Here is a 23,370-nt window from a genome sequence, read left to right on the forward strand (position 1 = left end):
ATGTTGTAAAAATTTCTCGATATATATATATATATATATATATATATATTGAAATAATTTTCGCTTCTGCAACTTAAGCCGCACTGATGTATGCTCAGCGGCAGGGTTAAAAAAGTTTATTTCCTGACGTGTGTACAATATATATAGCTAGCTACAACCGTCCACAAAAATATAGCTCTCTATTCCCCCTTAATGTTAAGAACTGCCCATTTGTGGCTAAGCAACGTAAACAATTACACGTGACATACCTGTATATAAACATTTACTATCTGCAAAATATCTAGCTGGCTATGTTTGGCCATTTTGTGGACGATTGTAGCTAGAACAAGCTGTATGATGGGACATTCCTACAGAGTAGAATTATCTCACTCACTGTGTAGTATATAGCTATGTATAATAGCTAGCTAGATAGAGGATAGGTAGAAAATCACTCAAACAATTTTTCTATGCTAGCTATGTTGCTGATTTTATGCCAGCAAAAATAGCAATTTATTGCTAGCTACATGGGTAGTTCTATCCCAGCTAAGTAGTTAATTTTCTGCAAGCTTTGTAGCTAGTTTTATGCTAGCTATATTGCATTGTTTGTTTGTTTTCTTACAGTAGCTAGGTAGCTAAATGCTATCTAAGTTCTATTATTATTCTATCTAAATCTGTAGTTTTAAGCTAGCTAGCTTTAGGTGTGAGTGAGAATAAGAATGGGTTCATTACATGTAAAAAATAGTGATATACTAGCGAGCTAAACATACCCTTTCTTCGTTTTCTTGAAAATAACCTTCCAGAAGTTTCGATATAGCTTAGATTAACGAAAGTTTGAGTTTGAGGCGCTATGTTATCCGAGAAAAAGTCACGTGATATTAGTCAAAGTGACTTATGAATCACGTGGTTAGAACTAACTTAGTCTCAACTGGAAGTTCCCGCTAGGAGATCTTTAAATAAACAAAAGCACTCCATCGCCGTATATACTCGCTCAATCTGAAATTTACGAAAAAATAACCAGAAAAATTACGGGGCAACCCAGTCGAAAAACGTCCTACGAAAATTTAAATTTTGATGTATACGTGCGGAAATCCTATACACTCTCCTCCGTCCCTTATATTTGGCTTATTTAATGAGGAAATGGGCTCCGCTACGCTCCGTGCGCTGGCGCGCACTCCGCTTCTCTCCGCAAAAAAAAAAATATATATATAATTTTTGTATTTTGCTTAATAAACATTTTAGAAAAACAGAAAGTTTTTTTTTTGTTTTAAATAACATAAGAAACACAAAGTTGGGTTTCTTGTTTTTTTGTTAAAAATATATATCCAATGAATTATAGTCCTAAATATTTCTTAATTTATAGGCATAACTGAAATAAAGAAAACAGCGTATTTAATATTTTGTAGTTTTTTAAATCATTCCTTTTGTTTTAACTTGAAAAATAGTCATAACGGACCTCTACTCTATAGATGTGTAATCTTTTTTAAACAACAAAGCACCGGCGTCATTGATTCTAAAGAATCCGTTAATGACATGCTAATGACAGTTTTATAACATCAACTTGACACCTGCTGGAATGTGTTGTTTAAACCGATGACAACATTATACACTCAAGGGAGTTCGGCGTCGAATCCCTATAGTTGCGAAAATGTTAAACCAATCGCAGATGGCTATTATCAATTTTTCAGAGTATTATCAGCGCGCTTAAATTTGACGCTTCTACCAATTTCTTCATATTATTATTTGGTTGATCTGAATACAACATGTCTACTAGAAAATTATTAAAAACTTATCGCTCTGGTTTATTCTACTTCAAAAGAGATAAAACAGTGATGGTTTTAGGAACAAAACACATAAAAAATAAAATGTACACAGTTGGCGACATTGTTGAAATGTTACTTAGCGGAAATGTGGAAAACGCCGAAGTAATAGAATTGAGTGGTAAGTCCCTGTTTAAACAACAGAAGTGGGTTTTATGGAAAAGAAATACAACTTGTTAATTATTTATTTCTTTTTAGATGACACTACGTACTTAAATCAACAATTGCGAGACTATGTCAATAATCGAATAAACGCTGGAAAATTTATAGAAGATCCTGAAACTTCAACAGAAGAGAGCGAGGAGGAAGATACAGAGGAAGAAGACGAAGAGCAAAGGAAGCTTTCTAATGAGGAACTTCTAAATTCTTTCAGAAAACGGAAAAGAAAAACTGAACACACGTTAAAAAGTAAAAGAAAAAATAACAACGGCAAGATACCAGCAGATGAAGATAGTTCTAAGGTAAAACGCGTAAAAGACCCATCAAAACAAAAGGATGAATCTTCGAAAAATGAAAAGACGGCGAAGGGACTGAAAAAAATGCAATGGTAAAAAAGCAACTTGTAAGTATTTTTTTAAGGCTTGTTTAATGTAGTAAAAAATTTGTGTTAGTTTTTCTATAATTTTTTCCTTTTTTTTTAAAGGCAGAAATGGTTACTGTTGGCCATGTTCAAGAAGAAAATATTAAAAAAATTGACGGAGAAAATGGAAATGACACACCCGGCGAAGTGACAGAAAATGAAACATCTGAAGATGCACATGATCAGCCTAGAGGTACAACAGAGCCTGAACATGATCATCCTCAAAGCAATACAGAGCAGAGTGATAACAATCTCTTTCCTGTGTCATCTTATGAGGAGTACGGATTAATTGATAACGCACCTACGAATCATATGACCAGTATTAACTGCCAACCTGAAGAGTTGCTAAGACATAACATAGATTTTGATGTAAGCAAACACTACTCTTTTGTATGTAAATTCTAAAAATTATTTTTATGTTTGTTATTTAAGTTAAAAACGTATTTATTATAGGTTATTCCAACTGCTACAATAGCAAGCTTAACACAAAAGTGCGAGGAATTAAAAGAACACGTAGCAGTATTGAACGCCAACCAAGTATATATGCAAACACTAATACATAAAATGATGGCAACTCAAGAACATATGTTTGGGAAAATTGCACTCTTGGATGCCACCAAGGTTGTATTTTCTTCTCCACCGAAGCGTTTCGAAAGAAATATAAAACCAAAACGGATATCGTTTAGTAATTCTGCTTCACGATCTTCATCAACACCAATTTGCGATCCTGTGGATACCACAGTTGAGGAATCTGCTACACAAGCAGAAAATTCACCATCTTTGCTCTCACCTGAAATGGAAAAAGTAGGCGAGTTAAGCTTCACAGAATTACAAAATATATCTTTTCAAGCACAATCAATCCCTAATTTTGCGAAGCTTATAGCCACTAAGCTTTTTACTCTTCAGGAATTGACGCAGAGAAACTGTAGCGGCACAAAAGGAAAAGAAAAACTGGATGTAGACAAATTGAATCGAATAAGAGATTATGTATTTGAGATGTACCCAAGCAACGCCAGTGAAGAAATCGATCAATGGAAAATATGCAAGGATGCCATTAACGAGTTCGGAAGACGAATGAACAAAAAAAATTAATATTTCTTTTAGTTTTTTAATATTATAACTACTATTGTATTTTATACGCTTTTTAAAAAAAAAATATATTCTTACAAAAATTGCACTTGACAATCTTTATAAACCTTCCAAGTCTGAAAACATCAAAACTTTGATTTCTTTAGCACCCTTCAACGCGAAGCAATTTATTTCTAATTTTATTGGTGCGGAAAATGCTTTAAAACTTCACATAATTAATAATTAATTATTCAATAACAGAAGCTACGTGAACTTTTTATGAACGTAAAATTAGACCATAGTCATAAGAAAAAAAGATAGTCTGGTGACAAACAATGGCCTATTGTTTTATGTTTTTGCAAGCAAATGAAGCTCGCACCCAGATCTCCGATCCTGCACAGAAGTTCAAAATGGCGTATAATTGCCTGTATGTTTTGGTTTGATTTCATAACAGTTTGATGTTTATTCTAATATGCCTGGGGAAAATTGCGCAATATTTGGTTGTTCCACTTCCAGAAGACATAAGGATATAAGTATTTTCAAAGTTCCTTTGGGAGGAGCAACAAAAGTATGTGCAATCTTCTAGTCCACATAGTGTCAGATACCATCCTATGATCATCAAATACTGTCTGAATCTAGCTGCTAAATCTTCCTCTGCATATTCCGACTTGCGATTTGATAAAAACACTGGTTCTGGAATATTAGTCCTTCCCAGTTTGCGTACTTTGCGAGATTACCGAAACTACATTTGCCCAACCAGAGGATTTAACTATCAAATTATTGAAGATCTTTCTAAGAAAACAGCATTATTTTCAGCACCTGAGAGATTTGTCACCATACTATTTGACGAGATAAAGATACAGGAAGATTTGGTGTGGGATAAGTACACAGGTGAACTAATTGGTTTTGTGGACCTAGGTGATATTAATAGAAACTTTGCAACACTCAAAAATGTAAAAGAATTAGCATCCCGCGTCCTCGTTTTTCTTGTTAAAAGCATCGTAAACCCATTGTCATTCAGTTTTGCGACATTTGCTACCACCGGTATTACCTCATTTCAGCTCATGCCTATTTTTTGGAAAGCAGTTTCTTATTTAGAGCAAATAAATTTAAAAGTTATTGCTGCTACAGCTGATGGTGCTTCTCCAAACCGTCGTTTTTTTAGAATGCACAAGTTATTATGTGGAGAGTCAGAAAAAAATGTAGTGTATCGTTCCATCAACCTATATGCTACAGATAAACGTTTTATATATTTTTTTGCTGATGTACCCCATCTCATTAAAACAGCTCGCAATTGTCTGTCCAACTCTGGTTCTGGTAGAGCAACACGGTACATGTGGAACAGTGGGTTTTTTGTACTTTGGAGTCACATATCTCAGTTATATCATGAAGATCTTGAAAGTGGCTTAAAGTTAGTGCACAAGTTGACAAATGATCACATAAATTTGACACCTTATTCTAAAATGAGAGTCCGTTTGGCTGCACAAGTACTAAGTGAAACAGTTGGAAATGTAATTAATGAGTTTGGTCCACCTGAAGCAGCTGGCACTGCACAATTTTGCATCATGATGGATAAGTTTTTTGACTGCCTTAATGTTAAAAACACTGTTGACCATGAATTGAAGAGAAAACCATTTTTAAGACCATATGAATCTATCGATGATATCCGTTTCACCTGGCGGGACGATTTTCTCTCTTATTTCCAATTATGGAAGGAATCGATTAAAGAACGCAATGATCATCCTTATACTGCGCAGGCAAGATCGAATATGTTCATCTCTTGGCAGACTTATGAAGGATTACAAATAACTGTACATTCCTTTAAAGAAGTCTGTAAATTCTTACTTGAACATGGCGTACGTTATATTTTGTCAGAAAGCTTTTGCCAGGATGATTTAGAAAATTATTTTGGCAGACAACGTGCTATTGGATCACGCCGTGACAACCCGTCAGTGAGAGATGTAGGCTATAATGATAACACCATCAAAAGCCAATTTTCTGTACGACCAATTGCTGGAAATGTTTGTGCCTCAGGTAGTAGCAAATTTAACCTTATTGATGATAGTCTATTGCCAAAAAGAAAGAAAAACTCTCAATAGATGCTACATCCCGGACATGAATTAAAACTGTCAAACCGGCTATTTTTATAGCCACAATTTTAAAAAAAAACATTACACTGGCTATCAATATTTTTGGTCACATTCTTTAGTCCCCTTTATACTGGGGACTGGAGGGTTCTAGCAGAAAACAAAATTTTGTAGGTACACATGGTATTTACTTCACCTGGAACTTTTTTCAACTCTACAAATTGAAAAATATTTGGAAAAAAACTTGCAATCAGTGATTTATAAGTCACTGAGAATATTTGGCGTTATCGACAAAACCTGTGAATAACTGTCGTTCCTAATTTCTTAACAATAATAAAGTTTAAATAAACAATGTAAATAAATATATCAGGCACGTAGAATAAAACATATAAGTTAAAGCCAAAACATGTTTTTTGAAAATTTGTGGCTATAAAAATAGCCTTTTTGACAGTTTTTTTAGTCCATGTCTAGGACTTGGCAAACATTTAATGTCCCAGTTCTTTAGTAATAGCTGTTTTCTTTAGTTCAACTCTCAAAGCACGTTTTTTTGAATTCTGTTTAGCAGCCTTGTGTTTTTCACGAATATCTTTAGCATATGAAAAGGTGCGAACTTTAGTAAACAATGTTAACATATGCTCCAACAAGTTTAAACTAACTTCTTCATCAACTTGTGGCTCCACTTCATAACAGGCCCTCTTAAAATTAGATAAAATTGAAGGGTTTTCTAGCATCTTGTGGACTATGTTGTGACATACCAATTTGGTTTGGAAATTAATAGTTGACAACCGAAATATTTGTTCACATTTAACGAAAACTGCTTGCATTTTTTTGTTTACTCTCCACAAACCTCCACGATCACGAATATTAATATATGTCTGAGAATCATCGCTATCAACCTTACATGCTTGCAGCAGTGCAATAAATTGTGTGCGATTTGTTAAAGTAGCCTTTGAAAATCGAAACCTAGAATGTAGCTTGTGAAGAATATATCCACCAAGATAATCTAAACTTTTGAGCTCTTTTTCTGAAATTTCTGCCACCTGTAGGTCTTTGGGTGTATCTTTACCAATGCCTGATAAATGGGTCAACATATGATTTGCCACTTCTGCAAGTAAAATATTGCTAAATCGTGTTTCTTCAAATTTTGATGGTAGGATATTTTCCTTCAACATGCCATAAAAATACATGTAAAAATCTTCAGCATCCCCAGAATATTTTTCAATCATTGGTCTGAACTTGTTCCATAGTTCAATAGCATCATCAGTTGAAAATAAAAAATTTTCTTTCGAGAACAAGCATCTAATATTTTCAGGCAAACACAAATCTTTAAAGCATGAATCAGCACATTTATTTACAATTAATTTTAAAGTTAAGGGGTGAAATTTCTTCAAACATTGTTCTTCCTTTGACAGCTGTGGTATGGAAATACTAGAGTCACAAGAATCTGTTGTGATAGTTGCTGATGTATGTTTAACATTGCAATGCCTAGTAAGACCACGTTGTGATTTACAAATTATTTCACAATGTTGACAACGATAAACAGCTTTATTTTTTTCGTTATCCATTACTTCAGTAACTACAGCGTTCACATCTGCATTAAAAATTGCATCATCGTCAAGAAAACCACCATCAAGTAACTGAAACAAGTCATCAAGTTCGTCACCAGCTAAGTAATCTTCCTGTGCTGAAGCCGCCATGTTTAACTTTCGTGCAATATCGGAGGGTCGTCCTACCTAAGTTAAGGATACATTGCGTAAACAATGTCGGTGGTCGTTGCCTCTAGACTATCTTTTTTTCTTATGACTATGATTAGACACATTATTTCCTAATAAAAATTAGTTTATAAGAACATGCTCAGCCTAAAATCCCGCGCAATATGAGTCTAAAATTAATGAAAGAAATATTATTTTCAAACATTTTTTTAATGATCAAAAGGTCATTTTTGTCTATTTTATTTGTACAGAAAATGCTTCGAAACTTCACATCATTAATAATTAATTATTCAATAACAGAAGCCACGTGGACTTTTTATGAACGTAAAACCTGATGCAGGTATTTTGTTGTTATAAAAAAATAGTTCATAAGAACGTGATCAGCAGTTCAATGCGACTTTATTTCTGAATCTATTATTTTACTTTTTACGAACAGATTTTTAATAGTATAATTTTAACAATCTATTTAAAAATTTTAATATTTTGGAAGAAAACAAATAAGGAAATTTAAGGCTGAGAAAGGGTTACGAAAAAACTCTTATAAAAAACTTTAAAAAAATCAACTCGCCCCCAGGGTTGAAGCCCTGGCGTGGAAAAAGAAAGTGTAAAAAAAATACTAACCTCGCTCTTTTAAAAAAAATGTATAATAACCAGAAATCGCCAGATAATATTAGACCTGTTTCACCAAGTAATAAAGCGTTAGCGACAGTAAGGTATATATGCTTAAAAACCGTAAGAACAAGTATCTTGACTTTCATATTTTTTGAAGCGCAACCATGGGAAAAGAAGTGGATATTCTGCGTAAAAACTTCCGTATTGTTATAAGAACGTGCGTAAAAACTTCCGTATTGTTATAAGAACGTATAGTCGTATAAATTTTTTTTCATTTGACCTTAAAATTTAAATTCATGAAATAAAGTCGCTTGATTGTATATACCATGCTTGTGACGATGAGTAACACTAAAATGAAACAACCTTTATTTAGAACAGAGATGCGTTTCTAAAAAAAAAATAGAAATAAATTTGTGAAAGAATTATTTAAAATTTTACAGTTTTATTTAATACCCTATGGACGGCGCTTGATTCACGAAGGATTAAAATCTTTTATATAGCTAGCCTTATAACAACGAATTAAAACAAAAAAATGTTAATTTATTTTTTTGCCGTCGGTTTTTAATTTAATTGATAAACTAATACGGTCTTTGTTGTTTTACAATAGAAGTTATCTATCGTGGACGATGATGTAATATTTAATTTTCGTTCGTGTAGTCACGATGTAATATTTAATTTTCGTTCGTGTAGTCCACAAAACATGATCGTGAGGTCCACGATTTTTAAAAAAATACGTATCGTGGGCTATCGTGGTTCGTGCGTAACATGAAATAAACACGAACCACGATGTTAACAAACCTTTTCACAGTACTGTATTTCTCCCATCTTGTCCATTGACCTTGTACTTCTAGCTGGATTGCTTTAGACATGGATAATTCGTCGTCGATTTGTTTGGACGTGTCACTGACCAGCTTTCTATATGCATGGCACTGCTTTGTTGCGGGTACTGCTTTTCCCAATATGAGAGTGACCCTTGATGATTTTAAAGTAGAGTTCTGCTTCAGCTGTTTGAGCTGCGTTTGCTGCTTTCCATGATCCTGAACTCAACACGTTTGCATTTTGGGACACCAAAGGATCTCACGAATCGCACAAAAGCAAATGGCCGCTATTTTAGAGGCTTTTAAAAGATTGCTCAGAATTTTTATTGGTAGCGGGCAAGGCGAAATTGATGAGTAAAAGCTTGTGTTCGATGTACAGTTTTGAAGTTTCAGCCACTTTCTGATATAAGTGCAAACCTTTTGTTCTAACTTACTAGCTGCGTTCATATATACTTCGTAAAGTAGAAGGGACCATTGTATTCTTAGGATCAGCAGGTGGATCCACAGTTTTTGCGTGCACTTGAAAAAAGATTTGTTTATGACACGAAGGCTGTCTAAATGTTTTGTGTGTAATTCGTCAATTGCTTTCCTATCAGAGATCGAGCCATCCATCAGGCGACCTAAAAATTCGACAGGGAAAGGAAACTCAGTTGGTTCTGGTCAATATCAGCACTGCGACGACTTATAGAAAAATACTCAAAGCTTCCACTCTCAACTTTATTTTCTCCGTTTTTTAACCTACTTTATTATATAATTCAGGAAAGTTTCTTACGTGTATCGTTAGCTCATATTCATATTATATTATGGAAGAAAATAATTTACAAAGAGGTGGCAAGCCACCGAAATGATGAACTCAACCTGTTAGGTCTTTGGAAATAAGGTAGAGGTTGTACTCCTGTAGAGAAACATGCCTCTAAAAGCACAACTCTCCCTTTTTACAAGGAATTAATTACAAAAATATAAAAAAATAAAAAGGATACACCACATTTGAAAAGATGAACAGAAACTTTAAAAAGGGCAGGTAGGTTTCGACCCATATTTCTGAACCTAAGTACCCTGGATGTCTAGCTGGGTCACCTCGAACAGGTCCGCGGACGGTCATCAGCGGAAACTAGACATCCCTACCTTCCTAAAGTAAGCTTTGACCACTTTCTGTTCAAATGTGCTATTCGTTGTTTTTAACTCAGGTAATAAGTGGAGTCGTTACTCTCGACAAGATCATGTGTGATCAAACCGCCCTGCTAATATATATATATATATATATATATATATTTTAACTGGGGTAATAAGTGGAGTGGTCACTCTCCAAAGACAAGACCTAGTATGATCAAACCCCCTTGCTAACTTATTTTTTATTTGATTTTGTTTTATTTCTGACTGGGGTAATAAGTGGAGTCGTCACTCTCCAAAGACAAGACTGAGTGTAGTCAAGCCCCCTTGCTGACTCTCATTCTGGTTAAAATATTTTTACCTCAGCTCTTTTAAAAAGAAAACATATGACTCGTGACCCCCTCAACAGGTTAGGTGTTCGATATCTAAAGAGATTGTTGCTGCTAAATGTACTGGACGATGATGGAACGGAGAATAAGATGTCAATGAGTTATTTTTGGTTTGTTAGTGATTGATATTAGTGATTATATTATGGTTTTTATTAGTGATATTTATTTATATGTGGTATTTTCAACTTATAACTATGTATCTTTGACAAAAAGACCATGTGCACTCAGGATAAGTTTTTTCATGATACTTTATCTTTGCATTTGTAGCGATTTGAGGGTTGGTTTACTAATAAAACTCTTGCGCAGTTTCATTAATAACCAGGCTGTAAAATCTCTAGATCCGCCCCTAAATTTTAAGTGAATTTCATGTCATATACTAGCGAAAAGCGCAAGAAAAGCCAGCGGGAAACCAAAACCAAGGTAGGTAGTGGAGCTTTTTTTAAGCCCTGGGGATATGTGTCCTTAAAGCTAGTGGTCAAATTTGCTTTACTTTGTGACTTGGATGATTATGAGATAACAAGACAGCAAGCTGTGATGATGGAACTGGTCTAACGACCCTCGATTACATTGAAACAGTTGGTGTCAATTGAGCGGTATGCTGCGGATCCTTACCAGCATGAATCCAAGACAAAGAATCCCGAAATAGCTAGAGGTAAAACGATGCTCGCATAGATGGCTCAGTAGGAGATTTCGGAGTGGAAAGCACAGACATGTTAACTAGATGGTAGTATACAATAGTTTCGTCAAACGAAAACAAGTGTCATAGCAAGTATACCACAATGCGTGAGCAAGCAAACAACAACATATGAAGGAACTAGTATGACCACATTTACAATTTCTTATGTTGACTTTCTAAAGAGTTTGCTGTGATATCAAATCTTCCTTGTTACAAGGAATACATTGAGCTTTCAGACTAACATAAGGTAGAAAAGAACACAGGGAAACAAAAAAATCAAAAAGAAGATAAAAGCAGAAGGAAAAAAATGGAAGATTGGCGATGAGAGACAGAGTTTAGAGAAAAAAGAATAATTAAAAAAGATAAGGCGTAACGCGTCAACAAATCAAAAATTACACAAAATCGTGTAGCAAAACTTTTCTACAATCTGATTTAAAATCGCACCCCCTGGGAAAAATCAAGTTGACCTAAATCTATTCATAAATGCTGAAATACCAAACGTCCAGTCACTGCATTACAAACTGATCCTTGTTCCTCAGCTGTAGGCGGATTCTATCTTGGTGATTGGTTCTACTCAAACTTGTTGGTAGATTCACCATCACTTAGTTGCCTTCACATCAATTTTAAGGAAGCATTGTGTGTTGTTCTCTCAGCTGCTCGCTGGGCTTCTTCTTGGCGCAATAAGACGGTCCATGTATGTCTATTGTGATAATACGGCTGCTGTCAGCATGCTAAACAAGGGCACTACTCGAAACCCTCTTATGATGAAGTTTCTACGGCAACTTTTTTGGTTGTCTGCAACTTATATCTTTCGTCTAAAGGTGTTTCATGTGCCAGGTAAGGACAATGTTATGGCTGACCATGTGTCTCGGCTGCATGACGCAGGACACTTTTTAGCCTTTCTGTCCTGCCAGCAAAATTTTTTTCAATTGACTGCCTTCCAATTCACAGCTGTTTCAGAGCGGACAAAAATGCTACGAAAAAATAATTCGATATACCCTCTCAGTTAAAACAGGATATCTCAAGAACAAAATAAGATTTTTATATTCTGTAAAAAGAATAATAATCTTAGATAAATTGTCCATATTATTAAAAGAAAATTTTTTTTGGACACCTGTCCGAAATTGGTAAATTTAGGCCAAAATTTATGGAACGCCAAGGCTGCCTTATTCGATGATTTCATTCGGTCATAAAACACTATTTGTCGCTAATTGTATTCGATTTTGTTAAAATTCATTCGATTTTGTAAAAATTCATTCGATTATGCGCTAAATTCATTCGATTATGCGCTAAGTTCATTCGATTATGCGCTGAATTCATTCGATTATGCGATGAATTCATTCGATTATGCGATGAATTCATTCGATTATGCGATGAATTCATTCGATTATGCGCTGTTTGCATGTGATAAATTATTCGATGCGCTGAATTCATGCGCTAAATTATTCGATGCGCTGTTTGCATGCGCTAAATTATTCGATGCGCTGTTTGCATGCGCTAAATTATTCGATGCGCTGTTTGCATGCGCTAAATTATTCGATGCGCTGAATTCATGCGCTAAATTATTCGATGCGCTGTTTGCATGCGATAAATTATTCGATGCGCTGAATTCATGCGCTAAATTATTCGATGCGCTGTTTGCATGCGATAAATTATTCGATAGTTTTGGCGCCTCAATCAAAACTCAAGGATTACAAAATTAATATGGCTGACGAAAGAACACGAGCTATATTAAAGAAACTTGGATTGAAACACCTTATTTTGAAGTTTAGTGAAGAAAATATAACCGCTGATTTGATACCAAAGCTTTCTCTAAAGCATTTCGAAAGCTTAGGTGTAACAGATAATGGAGTTATAATGAACTTGAGGGTAAAATTTTGCAGCTTTGGTGGAATTAAACCACAAAAGTTAAAGTGGGAAAATGGAGGAGCTCCAAAATTCCTAATACCTGAAGAAGTCCTACAAAACCTACTCAATGACGGCTGTCTTATTTCGGAGATCAGCAATATCTTATGCGTTTCAGAAAGAACAATTTATAGAAGAATGGAAGAGTATGGGCTTAAAAAGCATAACTTTACAGAAATGTCTAATGAAGAGTGTGATTCAATTCTGAGCACTGTGACTCAAGAGTTTCCTAATTGTGGCGAAGTTATGTTACGAGAACTGTTAAGGGAACGTGGGATACGAATTCAAAGGCAAGTGCTAAGAGAAAGTTTGCAGAGAATTGATAAAGATGGTATTCAGTTTAGAAGCAAAAGGAGGCTGCACCGTCGAATCTATAACGTGCAAGGGCCAAACCACTTGTGGCATATAGACACAAACCACAAATTGGTGCGCTGGTATTTTATAACTACTGGGATCGTTGATGGGTTTAGCCGGTTACCTGTCGGTTTATTTTGCACCGATAACAATAAATCGGACACTATTCTTCAATGTTTTCAATTCGCAGTCGGCGAATATGGTCTTCCAAGCAGATTGAGGTGTGACAAAGGGAAGGAAAATGTTCTCGTAGCAGATTACATGCTAGAAAAGCGTGGAACTGACAGGCGAAGTGTGATAGCAGGTAAAAGTACACACAACCAAAGAGTGGAAAGACTTTGGAGAGACATTTTTAGTGGAGTGTTGTCTTATTTCTATAACCTGTTTTACTTTATGGAAGACAAAGGTATTTTAGATGCGACAAATGGATTGCATTTGTCTGCATTGCATTATATATATATGCCCCTAATTGTTGCTAAGCTTGAATGGTGGAGACAAGCATGGTCTACTCACCGATTGAGAACAGTCAACTCTTCTCCCATCAGATTGTGGGTTTCTGGACAGATGACCAATCCTGTGGGTATTGCCCCTCATGAGGTTGATCAACTTTATGGAGTAGAAGGCTATTTATCCACTGAAGAGGAAGAACCTGAGGGGAATGAGAGACCAATCTTTGTTTTTCATCAGCAGATAAGTCAAAATTGTTTTCAAGAGCTTTCAGAAACTATAACGGATGATTCTAAACATGAGAACAGTGGAATTAACAGCTATTAATGGCAGATGCACAAAACAAAGAGAATGGAGAAACTGAATACATAAGGAAAAGATCTGTTGAGCATTGTATTTACATCTACACTCAATGAGTTTATTTATCATTATAATTAGTTATCATTGCTTTCAGATTGTGGAAGCCTTTCCTATCATGCTACACCTTTTCCGACCCAATCCTAATGCTACTTTCACTTTTAAAAAACTGGTCAACTTGCTTCAGCCAAAATGGGCAGCTGAAGGGTCAAACGAACATTACAGGCAGAAAAAGCTTTATCCGTCATTAATGAAATATTTGAGGCAAGCACATGGTAAGTGTCAAATTTAAATTTCCACGCGCTCGCTCCGCTTTTCTATAAACTAAATAGCCAAACATTTTTTATTTTGTATGAGCAGAGTTTCACAAAGGAAGCTGGCTTCTGCTACCTTAAGGGAAGAAATTATGTGCGGAAGAAATATCTATATATAAACTTTCTATTTTTGTTACTGTTTAGGTGGAAAACGTTCGGGTGTTTCGCTTCCCGATGTACTAAGGTTTGTCACTGGAAGTGAAGAAGAGCCTTTGTTAGGATTTGCACTGGCCCCTTCGATAAAATTTGTTCCGGTGATGGAAGAAGGTCGATTTCTTCCGACAAGTAACACTTGCATTAATCAATTGCAATTACCAATGGAAAGTAATGCTATTTCCCTTCCAGACGAAAACGCTCTGTTCGGTTTATATGACTTAGCCTTTTCTAGTCGATTTTTTGGACAAATTTAAAAGTCGTCGACAGTTTTATTATTTATGCCTATTAGGAACTTAACTCTTGTGATTAAATGCAAACATTTATGCTTTCTTTCGTTACCTTTTCACTGATTCAAAACTTATTTTATAATTGGTAGTTGTTTACTTGTAAACTTCGTTTTGTTTACGGTGTCCCTTTCCAAAGGGACACTTAATTTTTGTTTTATTCAGAGAGAATATTTTTTATATTTTAGCTCTTATCGTTTGTATTCATTTTCTTATATTATAGGAGAATAAATGTTCCGTAGTTTCTTCAGAAATTTTCGATGTACTTTGCAAGATTAGACTGACGCTTAATCGTAACACTATGGTAAAGTGTTCCCGCGAAATTGTTAATTTTCTAAGAAATTCAGAGGTTACCATTTTTTAATTTTAATTTTGATTGAGGCGCCAAAACTATCGAATAATTTATCGCATGCAAACAGCGCATCGAATAATTTAGCGCATGAATTCAGCGCATCGAATAATTTATCGCATGCAAACAGCGCATCGAATAATTTAGCGCATGAATTCAGCGCATCGAATAATTTAGCGCATGCGAACAGCGCATCGAATAATTTAGCGCATGCAAACAGCGCATCGAATAATTTAGCGCATGCAAACAGCGCATCGAATAATTTAGCGCATGAATTCAGCGCATCGAATAATTTATCACATGCAAACAGCGCATAATCGAATGAATTCATCGCATAATCGAATGAATTCATCGCATAATCGAATGAATTCATCGCATAATCGAATGAATTCAGCGCATAATCGAATGAACTTAGCGCATAATCGAATGAATTTAGCGCATAATCGAATGAATTTTTACAAAATCGAATGAATTTTAACAAAATCGAATACAATTAGCGACAAATAGTGTTTTATGACCGAATGAAATCATCGAATAAGGCAGCCTTGGCGTTCCATAAAAATGTCTAAAATGACTTAAAAATTATCATTCATCTCTGGAATAAAGTTAAGAAAACATGTTTTTTATGGTCCACAGGTTAGGTTAAATATCTGGAATGAAAATTACTTAATTTTATTACTGTCCGAAATTGTCCAAAGGGTTATATTTGGACCAAATGTGAGAACTATGTGAAAAACGGCCTTAAGAGCCTTAATGTATGCTTAAAGTTCATTTATTAACTGAATAAAAAACATTACTTTGGATTCTAAGACCATTAAAGATGATGTAGATGAAATATTAGTCTGTCCGAAATTGTCCAAAGGGTTATTTTTGGGCCAAATGTGTGAAATATGTAAAAAACAGCCTATGGAGCCTTAATGTATGCTTAAAGTTCGTTTATTAACTAAATAAAAAACATTACTTTGGATTCTAAGACCATTAAAGATGATGTAGATGAAATATTAGTCTGTCCGAAATTGTCCAAAGGTTTATTTTGGGGTGAAATGTGAGAAATATGTGAAAAACAGCCTATAGAGCCTGAATGTATGCTGAAAATTTGTTTATTAACTGAATAAAAAACATTACTTTGGATTCTGAGACCATTAAAGATGATGTAGATGAAATATTAAACTGTCCGAAATTGTCCAAAGGGTCACTTTTGGACCTAAGGTTTTTCGGGCCAAATATGTGACATCTATATATTAAATAAAACGTCATTCAGAGTCGACGGTTTCAACATTTTAGATTATCATGCTAGAAGGAAATACCTAAAGTTGTTCATAAATATTTTATTTAGTATATATATAAACAAAGCAATCATTTTGTGTTTCTTTATAAATTGTATAAAATAGCACCCAATCTTGTGATAAAGCCAAGATTAGCTAGCTAGGTAGCTAAAAACATCTTTGAATTCAACAATTTCATCTTGAGAAAGCCCACCAAAGTCTTAACTAAATATAAAAAAGAAGTATTAAGTTACTTAGCTACAAAATGCAAAACTGTAGGACCAAAAAATAGCTACTCTTTACAAAAAAATATAAAACAGGAGAAGCAAGATTAAAAAAGATAACAATTAGCCACGCTTAAAGTTTTACAAGCTGTAAAACAATTTCTTAAACTTAAGAGGGCTTTAATAGCACAAAATAATAATAAAATCCCTGCAAAATAAAGTAGTTTACTGTTAGTTAGTTTGTTCAAGGAGGTTTAAAAAGAAGGAGAGAGAACTCGCGGCGTCCCTTTAAATTTTCTATTCAATTTTTTATTGTTTCGGCGCCCCTTTGAACTGATCCGTGTCTCTGATTTGGCTCAATATTTACCTACCGACTCTGAAACGAGTGTTTTAACGAGAAAAGATAAATCTTAAAAATCACACTTACAGCAATGCGGAAGAGCAGGAAAACATGTAGTTTAGTTAAACTACAAGATTCAATGAGGGTGAAGTTTGTTTTTCCACTTCCATAAGGACGCGGAAGGAGTAAAGTGCCTTCAAAGTGCGAAAAGCTGCCTTGGGAGATCGTAAAGTTTTACAACTTATAAACTATTTCGTATGTCCCCTCCTGGGAAAATGTTAGTTAAAGGGTTGATTAACGTTTTTGTGCAGGTCTCGTCAGGAGGGGTTATTTATAAAATTGTTTTTTTTACTCTCGAAGTAGACGAATTCTCGGTAGGGTGTCGCAGCACGTCGCAGCACTCGGTGATGTTTTCCATTGTCATGGAACAAAAGAAAATAATTATTAGTTCTAATTATGTATATTTAGGTAAAAGTTTTAAGCAACTTTTTTTCTTTTTTCCCCAGTGGGAGTAGATTTTCTGTTTATGTATATTCTTTCTTTCTCTCACACCAGCTGTATGTTTTGAATATATATTGAATTGAGTTTATAATTGTTTTTTTATTAGGTGTTACATAACCAGCTGGCAAGTGGTTCACATTTTTTTTTAATTCCCTTGACACCTTTGTGGGTTTTTTATGAAGTTTTTTTGAAAAATAAAGTATTCATATTTGAATTTTGCTGTGTCAACATGTCTGCTTCACATTCAGAGTATATTCAAAAGCTATGTAGATTGTGTGGGAAGAAAATTGTGAAAAGTAAACATTACGTTAATTTTAAATCTTGTGATATTTACAGTGAAGTGTTTCAATCTATATATGGAATAAATTGTGAACAAGAAGATCCTTGTGTATTTCCTAAATTTACTTGTAATGGATGTAGAAGAAAATTAGATGAGATGAAAACGTCAAAAAAAATAATTGGTACTGCTGCATCATTTTACCCTCATGTGGATGAAAATTGTGTGTGCATGAATTATGCTGTAAACAGAAAAGACAGCTTAAAAATACTGGAATTAGATGTGAGTATGAAGAAAGTTGGTTTTAGTATATGTGATAAATCGGATAACTATAAACGTGTCTATACCCTTTGTCAAAATGAAAAAGAATTAAACCATTTGCTTACAATACGTATAGACAACAGCAATGGTTGGGATTTCTCCATATATGGGAAACCTATGGAGAAAGAAACAATACAACTAACAAAAACTCTGCCATGTGTTTTGAAAAATGATGATATTTCAACTTTCTCGTCATTCTGGAAGTCAGTCAGTGTTTGCACGGGGTTACAAGGTTATGAAGATGTAATCAAGTCGAGATGTAATTTCGAACAGCCATTCATGAATCAGAGTGGAACATTTCCAGTAGCTTTTGTTGAAGACGATAAAATGGTCAGATTTGATGAAGACAATTTTAAAACAATACGCCATACCAACTGTCATTTTTTAGCTGAAAAACCTTCATCTGTATGTAGTATGTGCAATTCTTTTAAACCAACAGTTAAAAAAGTTAGAAGTAGACGGAAAAGTGATGATTCTGTGCTTGATTCCTCACATACAAACATTCGATATCTTTCCAGAGAAGAACTAGAGGAAAGATATCGCAATACTCAGGGAGAAAAACAGAGAGCAATAAAGAAAGTTGCCCAATTATCATCTTGGGTAAGAAAAATTACTGAGAAAGAATGCATCCATGTTGATGATGAGCAACACGAATTTATAAAAAATATTGTTTGCAATGAGGAAACATGTCCTGAAATACCCGAAGGCAGTCCCCAGTGGTTGTTATGGGAGCAACAAAAAGAAATGGCTTCCAAAAGTTCACCTAATGGCATGAGATGGCACCCACTAATTATTAGGTGGTGCCTCAGTTTATACCACCATTCACCAGCAGCATATAAACATTTGCGAAATCCGAATTTGAATTTTTTAAAACTCCCACATATTGACACACTTAAAAAATACATAAACTTCACTGATCCAATGTGTGGATTCAATCCAGATGTCATTGAAAGATTAATAGTGGATAGTAAAATTGCAACTCTGGATGATCACCAAAAAAACGTTTCGCTTATTTATGATGAGATGAAAATAAAAGCTGACTTGGTGTTCCGACAGTCAACTGGACAATTGGTTGGTTTCACTGATATGGGGGATATTAACGATGAGTTAGTTGAATTTCAAAAACGTGCTGAGGGATCATCAGAGAATGATCGTCACTTTGCTTCCTATGTGATAGTGTTTATGGTTCGAGGAATTGTTTCATCTCTGGTGTATCCTTTTGGATATTTCGCATCATTGGGATTTACCTCTGATCAGCTCTATCCATGTGTATGGGAGAAAAAAAAAAAAAAAATTGTTATTGAGCAAACAGACGATAAATGGTTGGAAAATAACAGGTAAAAAATCTACATTTTTCTGCAATTGTGGTTCCAGGCAATGTTTCATGGACAAACGGTGTTGTTCTATAAATGTATATTTTTTTTATCTTTGTCCATAGTGAAATCATTCGTGGAACTGACCAAATTACTTCTCCAGAGTCCAAATGTCAAGATGATTTTGAGCGAGAAATTCTCACAAGATCCATTGGAGGAACATTTCGCTCGTCAAAGACGAAGTGGTGGTACATGTGACAACCCAACACTTTATCAATTTGGCCAACAAGAACTTTCTTTGCTTGTTATGAAATCTGAGTTGATCAGAGATCTACGTGGAAACACTCGACGTGGTAATCAAAATCAGATTCACCTAGACGTAAATGATATGAGGAAACTTCCACAGAAAAGAAAGAGATAGTTATTTATATATTGATACTTTTGGAAACATGATTGTTTGACTATTTTATTTATATTTTTTCTGAGTATGTCAGACATTTTTTCCATTACGCTTTTTCAACATAGAAGTTGTTTTGTTATTAGTGCCTTGTCTTTTGAGTCACATCTTTTGCAAATATTTTTAGTGGAGTACGATTTTGACTTTGATTTGAAACATTTTTTTGAAAACATCAAATCTTAGAAAATAATTGAGATTAAAAAAATTTAGGATTGCTACTTTATTATTGCTATGTAATTTTTATTTATGTCATCGGGAAATTACAACTATTACGGAATTTCTTTTATCTTCATTTCGAATGGATCCGCCATACGTGAATAAATATTACAGTTTTGTTTTGCTTTTTTACATACTCACTTCGCGATATGTAGAACAACCCTGGGGACAAGTTTCATTATATTCCCAACAAGAATTCATGCGAAGGAGTGTCGAAATTAATATTCGCTATTCGGGACTATGTTGATTTAAAAAAAGAACGTGACAAAGGCCTCTTGGTGTAAGGGTGTATACAAACCACAATAAAACATACCCGATACCCGTGTGAGATGTAAAACTTGTTTGCAAAGAGAGTTCGATACCCGTGTGAGATATAAAACTTGTTTGCAAAAAATTTAATCAAATGGAATAATCAAAAAGTGAGTTGATTTCATCAGGCCACAGTCAGGCATAGAGCATCCGATGCGGCAATCCTAGGTCCGAGGTTGCGGTCAGCTTTAAGTAGCGATTCTCGCGTAAGAATATTTGCGTCGGTAATTATGCACGCGCAACTTATTTTTCAGGGTCCCTCCAGCTGATAAAAAGCATGTTGTTTCATACCATCTTGATTAGCCTATCCATCGACCATTTCTCCGCGTTTTTATGATCTATTAAATTTCTAGCAAAGCGCGCAGAGTTTTGATCTCGCAGCATTATTCAGTTTAACGCTTGCCAATGTGCATAACTGAACAAAGAAGTAGCACAAAAAAAAGAAATGAGAGTGAAGTTCACAAATCTTGGCAAAAATTTAGATTTAAAATAAACAGCTTCAGCGAGATTGAATCCTTACTCAATCCGAAAAAAACCCTTAAAATAGTACAAACATAATAAGGGTATGATTATTTTACTAAGAAACACAGTTATATACATGGAAAAGATATATAGAAATTAAAACAAGTTATAGGTAAAAATGTTATGACAATTAGTTAAGTTTTTTTCTCATTGCTGGTTCACCTTTTTTAGATAAGACTACAGTCAACTTCTCTTTTTTCTCCGATGCTAGAGAAGCAAGTTTGCGTCGAACTACTTGTATATATGCAGTGACATATGCTTTTGCTCTGATGTCACACCATTTTTTAATGATCTGAGCTTTGAGAATTTTCGATAACTTCTCATTTCCAAGATACCGTGAAAGTATGACCCAGGCTTGATCAATTAAAGAGTCCTTCATAAGTTCATTTTCGAAAAGTTCCCGTATATCTTCTCCTTTATATTTTTTCAACATGTTCAAATTTAAAACTTTTCTAATAACGTTTTCAATTCTTCTGCAAAAAATAAACATGTCATCATTGACTTTTATCAGGTATCCTCTGCTGACTTGGTCCACCCAAGATCTTGTATAATCCAGAAAACTATATACCTGCAGTTTATCATCACCTGAAACTTTCAATGAGTTCAGAAACTGCAATGCAGCCACAGCAACAACTTTGTTTTTCGAATCTGCTAATCTTTGGTATTTTTTACGTAGCGAGAAAATTATGTATCCTGAAACATAATACAGAACAGTTTGTTCCTCAGTTGTGAGTTTCAAGTCAAGACTTTTTTCGACATGTCGATTTTTGTTTTCATGAGCTACTAGTATTTTTATTAACTCCATAACAAATTTCTGCAACAACATAGAGAATTCTTGACTGTCAATGCAGTATCCTTTAGGTAATACATGTTTCCAATGTTGTCTGAATTTATCGTCTTGTGCAAGTTCATGCACTTTTCTCCAAAGAGATTCTTTTCCTGAACCAGTCAGTAGGTTAGATTTTTGCAATTCTTTAAATATGCGACACACTACATTTTCAGAAATAATGTCCAAAACATCACTCCCAGCATTCAAAATTGAGTTGGCTAATTCTTTGACACGATTTCCAGGTGTTTTGAATCCTTTCACAACAATGTTATTGATTGGGTCTTTTGAAATTTTAACCATAGCATCACGAACAAAATTCATTTTTTCTTGCTGCAGCTCATGATCGGTGATGGATAAAGATTCTAAAAGGGTGCAAAAAAAAAGGTTTATACCACCAGTTCACAATATTTTGCTCTATATATAGCAAAAAAAAATTCCTTATGTTCTCAGAGTTCATGAATGAATACTTACGATTCGATTTTGATTTAACTTGTTTTGTGGAAATTGTTGTAGTTGATTTATTTTTTGAGTCATCAAGAGTTTTTCTTGCCACTGTTGTTGTTTCTGGATCTATTATTGGAATACAGAGTTGACATCAGAACACAGTTGTGATAACAAAACAAGACAACAACAACAAAAAGCATATCAAATGATGATAATACAATAGCTTTTCTATGAAATCTACATGCAGAGTCAAAAAACAAAACATTATAGCTAGCTAGCTAATGGTGTTTTAAAGAAAACATGACTTTATTAAACTGAAGCATTACCTGTTGGCTTTTTACATATCAGAGTATGTTTCTTGTAGTAAGCTTCTTTAAAATACTGTTTTTTGCACTTGCTGCACACAAACTTCACATTTTTGGTACTGTTGTTATCAACCACCATGTCCACATCTTCTTCATCAACGAATACTATTTGAGGAATACCCAAATATCCAGCATCTACTTCATTTTCTTCTTCCAACAGATCTTCCACAAACGATACTTCCACCTCACAACTTTCGTAAACAGTAAAATCTGACAACATTTCTTCCGTCACAAAAAAGTCATCATCCAATTCTATTATATTTTTAACGTCTTCGCCTGCCATTTCGCTTCTTGCTTGTTTATGATATGTAAAAACGACAAATTTATCAACTAACAAGCATTTACCGCTGAGAGAAAAATAGCCGCGGGCTCATAATTTATGCAAATAGTAACAAAAGACAACGGCTAATTTATTAATTTAAGCGCGAGATTTCAAATTTTGATTGACAGAATTCGATGTAAGAACAATAGAGAAAAGTAAACATGAGACACGGATGATTTCAATAGAAATAAAAGAGTTCTCTCTCCTTCTTTTTAAACCTCCTTGGTTTGTTGTAGCTAATTTTGTGTACACTCTTATTTTTAGAGTTATTGTTTCTATTAGAGAGCAAAATACCTGGTATCTCTCCCTCCCTCCTGTCAGAAAAGAGCTTAGCTAGCTTTAGCCCCACTCACAACTTTTGTTTCTGAAAGCTGCCTCTCTATGACTTGCGCCAGCCCTTTTTTCTGCACTACAGTCAGTAATTCAGAGGTAAGTAGCAATTCTCAGGGGTAGCTATCCTCTTCCTAGCTATTTAAAAAAACTAATAAACTGACGATATTGCCCTCTTCTCCCAAAACGGGGAAGACAGCAATTAATGAAACTCATGTTAATTTGATGTAATGTAAAATAATGTTATGATCATTTTTAGATTAAAATATTCATTACTCAATAATGGATGGAACGGGGAAGGATCACTGGTGCAGTTTTTTA

General features: G+C 34.6%; 3 protein-coding genes across 3 annotated transcripts; 1 reads left to right on the top strand and 2 right to left on the bottom strand.

Moving 5' to 3' along the window:
* Window positions 1-6,016: 6,016 nt before the first annotated feature.
* Window positions 6,017-8,215, bottom strand: LOC130623234 (uncharacterized). Its single transcript, XM_057438709.1, has 2 exons — window positions 8,073-8,215; window positions 6,017-8,040 (listed from the first exon to the last, which is right to left on the bottom strand). The coding sequence occupies exon 2, from the start codon at window positions 7,226-7,228 to the stop codon at window positions 6,017-6,019; it is 1,212 nt and encodes a 403-aa protein (XP_057294692.1). The 5' UTR covers window positions 7,229-8,040; window positions 8,073-8,215.
* Window positions 8,216-12,001: 3,786 nt separating this feature from the next.
* LOC130624204 (uncharacterized) lies at window positions 12,002-14,911 on the top strand. Its single transcript, XM_057439777.1, has 2 exons — window positions 12,002-14,186; window positions 14,370-14,911. The coding sequence occupies exon 1, from the start codon at window positions 12,478-12,480 to the stop codon at window positions 13,879-13,881; it is 1,404 nt and encodes a 467-aa protein (XP_057295760.1). The 5' UTR covers window positions 12,002-12,477; the 3' UTR covers window positions 13,882-14,186; window positions 14,370-14,911.
* A 5,884-nt stretch (window positions 14,912-20,795) lies between these two features.
* Window positions 20,796-22,967, bottom strand: LOC130624202 (uncharacterized). The gene is made up of 3 exons (XM_057439776.1): window positions 22,359-22,967; window positions 22,060-22,158; window positions 20,796-21,950 (listed from the first exon to the last, which is right to left on the bottom strand). Exons 1-3 carry the CDS (start codon window positions 22,678-22,680, stop codon window positions 20,890-20,892), a joined length of 1,482 nt encoding a protein of 493 aa, XP_057295759.1. The 5' UTR covers window positions 22,681-22,967; the 3' UTR covers window positions 20,796-20,889.
* Between the last annotated feature and the right edge of the window lie 403 nt (window positions 22,968-23,370).

Source organism: Hydractinia symbiolongicarpus, chromosome 13 (assembly GCF_029227915.1).
Source record: "Hydractinia symbiolongicarpus strain clone_291-10 chromosome 13, HSymV2.1, whole genome shotgun sequence".
Classification (NCBI taxonomy): Eukaryota; Metazoa; Cnidaria; class Hydrozoa; order Anthoathecata; family Hydractiniidae; genus Hydractinia; species Hydractinia symbiolongicarpus.

Excerpts from the sequence above, each read along its gene's own strand:
- LOC130623234 (XM_057438709.1), bottom strand. The coding sequence starts at position 7,228 with ATGGCGGCTTCAGCACAGGAAGATTACTTAGCTGGTGACGAACTTGAT.
- LOC130624204 (XM_057439777.1), top strand. The coding sequence starts at position 12,478 with ATGCGCTGTTTGCATGCGATAAATTATTCGATAGTTTTGGCGCCTCAA.
- LOC130624202 (XM_057439776.1), bottom strand. The coding sequence starts at position 22,680 with ATGGCAGGCGAAGACGTTAAAAATATAATAGAATTGGATGATGACTTT. Across the intron at positions 22,159-22,358 it reads GATATGTAAAAAGCCAACAG|ATCCAGAAACAACAACAGTG; the intron begins GTAATGCTTCAG and ends TTCCAATAATAG. Across the intron at positions 21,951-22,059 it reads AGTTAAATCAAAATCGAATC|AATCTTTATCCATCACCGAT; the intron begins GTAAGTATTCAT and ends GCACCCTTTTAG.